The sequence below is a fragment of the Diabrotica undecimpunctata genome, chromosome 7 (genome assembly GCF_040954645.1).
Source record: "Diabrotica undecimpunctata isolate CICGRU chromosome 7, icDiaUnde3, whole genome shotgun sequence".
NCBI classification, from domain to species: Eukaryota; Metazoa; Arthropoda; class Insecta; order Coleoptera; family Chrysomelidae; genus Diabrotica; species Diabrotica undecimpunctata.
In genome coordinates, this window is record NC_092809.1 from 73,111,807 (window position 1) to 73,119,660 (window position 7,854).

Below are 7,854 nucleotides of genomic sequence, written 5' to 3' on the forward strand. Positions count from 1 at the left end.
TGTTAGGAAAATGACGTACCAATATTGTTTGACAGTAAATAAATATTATTATTGTTCTGAAGCTATTTTCTTGTGGCATTTTAAAGTAATTGCTATTTAAATGGGAATAAGCCACAATTAAAGATTAAAGTACGTTTATTGACGTTTTAATTTCCACTTCGGAAATCGTTCTCAAAATACAAACATTACTAATGTTTGTATTTTGGGTATTTGGGGAAAAGTATGAAAATTTCATAAACTTGGGTTTCGCTCAAAAAAAAGCAGTCAACAATAGAAAAATGTTGATGGAAATACATGCAGTTAAGCATTTACTACTGCAAATCCTAAGGAAAATTAAGGAAGCTAGAGAAGAATTTTAGAAATTAAAGAGCTAGAATTTGCAGTGTTTCCTAAGGAGACTTTTTTATTAACGAGTCATATTTACAAAAACAATTGGTGTTACACCAGTAATAATGGACTTAAAAACCTGTGTCAAAAGGGCAACGCTTAATTATTGTTAGAATAAGAAATTAAAAAAGATTTTTTTCCTGGATCTTATATAAGATTGAATTCGACGTCAAAATCTGATGACTATCATGATGACATGAACTTTACAAATTTAAAAAAATGGTTGGAAGAACAACTTTTAAACAACTTGCCTCCAAATAATGTAGTAGTATTGTATAATGCATCATACTACAATACACAGAAAAGAAATGTCTCATATCCTCATCGGAGAAGTGTGTTATGCAGGAATGGCTTCTAGAAAAAAATATTCCATATAATGCTTTTATATATATAAATATATATAAAATTGTACGAGTACAAGGACATGACGTGTTTAGACTCCCACCATATCATCGCAATTAAAACACTATTGAAATGGTTTGGGCAGCTTTGAAATCCTATCTGGGAGCCAGAAACGCAGACGTTATATTGACGTCAATACAGCAGCTATCGGACGAATTTTTTCAAACATTTCCTGCGGGAGAATGAAAAAAAAACTGAAAAAGTCATCGCAACTAAACGTTAGTTTATATTAAAAGAGTCATCAATTGATGTAGTCGTGGATAATATGGTTATCAGTGTAGACGAAGATTTAGATAGCAAAGATTTTTAATTAAATTCTGACAGTAAAAACAGCGATTTTGATGATATTTAAATAAAAAGTGGTAAATAATTTTTTATAAACTTCTACCACTACCGTTGAAAACGCTATTTCTTAGCTTATTATTAGCTTTCTAATTTAATAGACTTCTGTTCATTTTAATTATTATAATGAATACTTCACTTAAGAATATATTTTATCAATTACCTAATTTTACAGTTCAAAAACAAACCTCTTAAATAATCGATAAGGCAACGCCGCATAAATGACCCTCTCTATTGCTTCTCTTGGTCGCGGTTTCAGATAAATATGTTCTATTGTAAAAATTTGTTTTTATCCTCATTCGATTAGAATTCATTGTCTACACTGAGCGCGATTATACAGTGAACGGCTAAATTATGGAATATTATCATTATTTCGAGAACCGTCGAGTTTTGAGTTAAATTCCGAAACAGGTCGATTTTTGTTATAAAATACCCATCTTATAACTTAGAACGTACATAGAGTAGGGATGACGTCACCGGTATGGGTGTAGTGACATAACCGTTAATTTTTTTAAATAGAAATTGGTATAATGCGATACCACATTTGAAGGAGAATTTACTTCTCTATTTAACGACATTACATTTTTAACTAAAATATTTTTTTAATGGTACAAAAACAATTTTTTTTAATTTAAATTCAACTAAATTACAACTAATGATTTAATTCATAATGTGCTTTAAAGTAACCAAATTATGCATACCTACGAATTATTTTAAATTAAATGTTTGAAATGCCATCCATCGGTTTCTGCCATGACTTTCTAAAGTAAATATAAAAAAGCAAAAATAAGTAAAAATAATAATGAACACAAAAAGTTATCACATAAACACTGAAACTTTTTGTTAAATGTCAATTCAAGCAAGTGATAGTGGCATAGTTACTGTAATATTTATTGACGTAAATGTTTTGATTTTGTGAAATGTCATCAGTTGTCAATTGTAATTTTTACTTTTGAATACCAAATTATGGCTCACCTAAATTAAACACAACGCATAAAATTATTAATTCTTAGCGGATTCGGAGATAAAAAAAAACACAGAACGAGGTATGCAATTTATTCAACGCAAAATATCCGGACAGACCCATCAGCTAATCAACGGTAAATAAAATAGTCCGAAAATTTGGAGAAACTGGGCACGTTAAACATATTCCAAACGCTGGGCGTCCTAAAATTGAAGACAATGTGAAACTTGATATTTTATTAAATGTACATGACAATCCTCACAGTAGTTCAACATAAATGGGTGAATATGCTGGAGTTTCAGAACGATCGGTATTACGTATTTAAAAAAAAAAATACCATCCCTACAAAATTCAACTACATCACGAATTAAACGAGGACGATCCCGATCGCTGGCTTCAATTTTCTGAAATTATGCAGGATTTATGTATCCGCAATCCACATAGTATCAATCAAATCCTTTTTTCCGATGAAGCCACATTTTTATACATGGTACCGTGTGTTATGTATGGTTTTCATGTACGGATATACTTGGCAACGTTGCACTTGGCAAACGGAACCTTAAGTGACAGCAGTGACATGACAACCACACATGACAATAGATTCAGGTCATGGACTACATGTGAACTGAATTAAGGTTAAGTTATACAATTCTTATAAAGCTTAATAAATTAATAAAACCTATCGTAAGTAGCTTTATGTTATGTCCAACAGTCCTAAAGAGGAATACATTACATGGTGGCAGCGGAAAAGTGACGATAGGTTAAGTTGTGTTAAAAGCCGGTGCATGTGACAAAAGCCTATAAAAAATATATGTAAGTAAAGGAGCTATACTGTGCTCGAATCAATATGACAGATACTTGTAAAGGCTTAGAACCGTTTAGTTTCCAAGGAAATAATATTTCTAACGAGTGGAAATTTTGGAAGCAAAAGTTCCAGTTATTTTTAACAGCCTCCGGCAAAAGTGAAAAACCAGACCATATAAAAATCGCTATTCTCCTAAATCAGCTGGGAGATGAAGGGCTAAAGATATTCAATACCTTCGAGTATGAAAATGTTGGAGATGATCAGAAGTACAATGTTGTTTTGTGTAAGTTAGATACATACTGCAGCCCTCTTAAGAATTTAATTTATGAACATTTTAAATTCTTTAAAAGAGATCAATTACAAAATGAAAGTATCGATCAGTTTGTAACTGCCTTGAAACAATTGGCATCAACATGTGAGTTTAAAGAAAAGGATACTTTAATTTTGGACAGGATTGTTTTGGGTACACATGATCTACGAATTCAAGAAAAATTATTACAATGTGCTGATTTAAAACTAGCACAAGCTATAGACATCTGTAGGGCTATGGAAAATAGTGCTGTTACTCAACGTGAAATATCCAAAGAAAGTGAAAGTGTTAGTGTTGTGAAGAAAAGAAATGAAGAAAACAGACCTGGATCTACAGGACAGTCAAGGTATGGTTCAAAGTATGAGAAGGAGCAGTCTACAAGCCACAAAGTTACTGACAAAAATACAGGTAACCATTATATTCAGTGTTATAAATGTGGACTTCAGCATATTAGGGGTAAGTGTCCTGCATTTTTCAGATATTGTTCTTTGTGTAACAAAAAAGGACACTACCGTAAATTTTGTCCTGATAATAACAACAAAGTCCATGAAATCAATGATAACGATAGTAGTTGTAGCAATTCTGACACTGATTTAACTGATGAACAGGTACTAGTGTGGACTGTTAATGAAATTAAACCGAACTCTTCAGAATGGTTCCAAAAAATCATTATTAATGGTAAAGAGAGTATTTTAAAAGTTGATACTGGAAGTGAAGTCAATATATTGAACAGTAGTGATTTTAAAAATTTAAATATTGATTATAAAATGCTTGAAAATACTAATAGTTCATTATCTAGCTATACTGGACATGTTATTAATGTTGTTGGTAAAATTTATATACCTTGCTCTTTAAAGAAAATATTTAAAGATTGTCTGTTCTATATTTTAGATAATGATAAACAAAAATCTCTATTAGGCCTAAAGGCAGCAAGAGACTTTCAAATTGTTTGTGATCAGCCTAGTGTTAGTATGATAGATAATGAAACAAATCATATTATAAATAGTTATAAGAGCATTTTTTCAGGTGTAGGAAAGGTCAACAGGTATTTTAATATAACTTTATCTAGTGATGCAGTGCCATTCATAAGTGGGACACGAAAAATTCCACTGGCTATAAGGAGCCAAGTTAAAGATAAACTTGATGATATGGTACGTAAAAACCTTATTGTACCAGTTAGTGAACCCACAGAATGGCAAAATCCTATTGTAGTTGTTCCGAAAAATAAGGGATCTGATATTAGAATATGTATGGATCCTGTGTATCTAAATAAATATGTTAAAAGAGAAAGGTTTCCAATTCCTACTCAAGATACTTTATTTGCTAAGCTTTCAGGGGCTAATTATTTCACATTATTAGATGCGTCATCTGCTTTTCTTCAGTTGCCTTTGAATTATGAAAGTTCACTTTTATGTACTTTTACTACACCTTTTGGTCGTTATAGATATCTGAGATTACCATATGGCCTTACCTGTGCACCTGAAATTTTTCAAAAATATATGTCTGAACTTTTAGATAGTATATCAGGAACAATAACATATTTTGATGATATTTTGGTTTTTGGATGTTCTAAAAATGAACATGATAAAAATTTGAAATGTGTTTTAGAAAAAATTAAACAGAGTGGCTTAACTTTGAATTTAGGAAAATCTAAATTTTGTCAAACAAAAGTGAAATTTTTAGGTCATCAGATTAGTAATATTGGCATTTCACCTGATCATGATAAAACAGAAGCTATTACAAAAATGACACCACCAAGTAATAAAAAAGAATTACAACGTTTTTTGGGAACCATAGTATATCTTGCAAAATTTATACCAAACCTGTCAGAACACACTAGTCCTCTAAGATGTTTACTTTCTAGTAAAAATGAGTGGCATTGGGGACATAATGAACAGGCATGTTTTGATAAACTAAAGAATCTTGTGGCGTCAGCCACTACTTTGCATTATTTTAACCCTGACAAAAAGACCATACTCTCTGTTGATGCCAGCCCATATGGTTTGGGGGCCATGGTCTCGCAAGATGGGTTTCCAATTGAATTTGCATCAGTGTCATTAACTCCAACCCAAAGGAGGTATAACCACATTGAAAAGGAGCTTCTTGGTATAGTGTATGGATGTGAAAGATTTTCATTCTATCTTTATGGCATAGAATTTGAAATAGAGACAGACCACAGACCTCTTTTAGGTTTGTTAAAAAAACCTTTAGATGAAATGTCACCTAGGATCCAAAGACTGGCAATGCAATTAATGAGATATAAATTTTCACTCAAATATGTTCCTGGTAAAAATCTCAAAGTTCCTGACAATTTAAGTAGAGATCCTTTGAATAAAACCATAAATACTAATTTTATAGATGATGAAAATAATTTAAAAGTGTATTCTATTGTAGCAACATCAAAAGAAAATGAAAAAAGATTGCAAAATGCAATTGATACTGACCCATCTTTACAAAAAGTTAAATATTATGTTTTAAATGGGTGGCCTGAGCATAAAAGCTCTGTACCTTCTGAGGTGAAAAAATTCTGGTCTGACAGACATGATATATATTTATTAAAGAATGTATTATTTTATAAAAAAAGGTTAATTATTCCTGAAGAATTGAAGGGTGAATTTCTTGATGTTATACATCAGTCTCATCAGGGTGTAGTATCATGTAAGAAGAAGGCTCAAGAAGCAATTTATTATCCGGGATTGATGAAGGATATAGAAAACATTGTTCTGAACTGTCTGACTTGTCAAATGAGCTATAAGAGCAACAATAGGGAGCCATTAAAATCACATGATGTACCTGAAATACCTTGGCAAAAAATTGGTATTGATTTCATGACAGTAGCCTCACAAGATTTTTTAGTTGTGGTTGATTATTTTTCGAAGTTTGCAATTGTTAATAAACTAATGAACAAAACGGCTAGCAGTGTTGTAACACAATTAAAAAATTTGTTTGCTATTAATGGACTGCCTTGTGAAATATTTTCTGATAATGGTCCTCCATTCAGCTCTCATGAATTTTTAAATTTTGTCCGTATATATAATATTGAAGTAACAACATCAAGTCCACAATATCCTCGTAGCAATGGCATGGTGGAAAGAACAATACAAACAATAAAAAACTTGTTTTTAAAATCTGTACAAACTAAGAAAGATCCATTTCTAGCTGTATTAGATTATAATACAACTCCAAAACAAAATTTACCTGCTCCTTGTGTGTTGCTAACTGGAAGAAATTTCAGAACCAACTTACCAGTCAGTATGGAATTTCTAAAGCCCAGACATTCTAATAAAAGATATTTTACACAATTGAGAGAAAATCAAAGAAAACAAAAACACTATTATGACAAAGGAACAAATAGGTTACCAGAATTAAAATCAGGACAACAAATTTTACTTCAAGAAAAGAAAAGGAAATGGAACCCTGGAGTGGTTATGGCAAAGAAAGGATCAAGGGATTACATGGTTAAAGTAAATGATACTGCTTATAGACGTAATAGACACTATCTTAGACCTGTACGGTCAGAAGCACAGCAACATGCAAATGCAAATTGTGAGCAAGCATATGTGAAAACTAGTCATGAAAATGATATTGTGACTACTGGAAGGACAAGTATGGGAAATATGAGAGCAGTTCTTTGTCCTGATGTACCTGATGATACAAGGGACTGTAAAACAAATAACACTATCAAAGATATTGATGTACCTTCAACATCTAATAGAACATCACCCATCAATGACATTAATGTACCTTCTACATCATACAGTACTTCACCTGGTTTGAAAACCTCCAGAAGTGGTAGAGTCATTCGCCCTCCTGATAGATTTACCTATTGATATATTTGTGAATTATTGTTATTTATGTACTTATGATATATTATGTGAATTAATTTTTGTTTATTTTGTTTTTATTAAAGGGGACGTGTTATGTATGGTTTTCATGTACGGATATACTTGGCAACGTTGCACTTGGCAAACGGAACCTTAAGTGACAGCAGTGACATGACAACCACACATGACAATAGATTCAGGTCATGGACTACATGTGAACTGAATTAAGGTTAAGTTATACAATTCTTATAAAGCTTAATAAATTAATAAAACCTATCGTAAGTAGCTTTATGTTATGTCCAACAGTCCTAAAGAGGAATACATTACACCGTGAATCGTCAAAATTGCAAATATTGGAGTCAAGAAAACCCACATTGGATGACTGAGTCACACACACAATATCAATATCAAGTAAATGTATGAACAGGGATCATTAATGACAGAATCATTGGCCCTTTTTGACGTGACAACGTCTTAAATTAGGTTGTGGCTCGGAGTCATTCATAAAAAAGTGTAACGCCCGCTCACGTCTGTTACGATGAGTCACCGAACGAGAGAGAGGCCCGCCGGACCGGCGAATGCCTTGCGTCTCTCTCCCACTCAAACATGATCGGTCCGCTGCGCGCGCAGCACTAGAGAATTAGGCGCGTTGAATCGGTGCGTGCTTGTGTCTCTGTCTTTCTGGAGCGTTCTTGGCGTTCAAGACACATTACAGCAGAAACACTTCCTTTCATTTCATATTTCTCCTATCATCGTCCTATCCTCAACAAAATCACTCAAATAGAAATTAGTTAAGTTTAAGTTTACATGTACAATGTTT

At 32.4% G+C, this 7,854-nt stretch overlaps 1 protein-coding gene across 1 annotated transcript; it reads left to right on the forward strand.

Moving 5' to 3' along the window:
• Positions 1-2,942: 2,942 nt before the first annotated feature.
• Positions 2,943-7,040, forward strand: LOC140446455 (uncharacterized). Its single transcript, XM_072539008.1, has 4 exons — positions 2,943-4,038; positions 4,102-4,728; positions 4,894-5,526; positions 6,556-7,040. The coding sequence occupies exons 1-4, from the start codon at positions 2,943-2,945 to the stop codon at positions 7,038-7,040; spliced, it is 2,841 nt and encodes a 946-aa protein (XP_072395109.1).
• The last annotated feature ends 814 nt before the right edge of the window (positions 7,041-7,854 follow it).

Coding starts and splice junctions, on each gene's coding strand:
- LOC140446455 (XM_072539008.1), top strand. CDS start 2,943: ATGACAGATACTTGTAAAGGCTTAGAACCGTTTAGTTTCCAAGGAAAT. Junction 4,039..4,101: donor ACATGTTATTAATGTTGTTG/GTAAAATTTATA, acceptor TCTATATTTTAG/ATAATGATAAACAAAAATCT. Junction 4,729..4,893: donor TATGTCTGAACTTTTAGATA/GTATATCAGGAA, acceptor TGAAATTTTTAG/GTCATCAGATTAGTAATATT.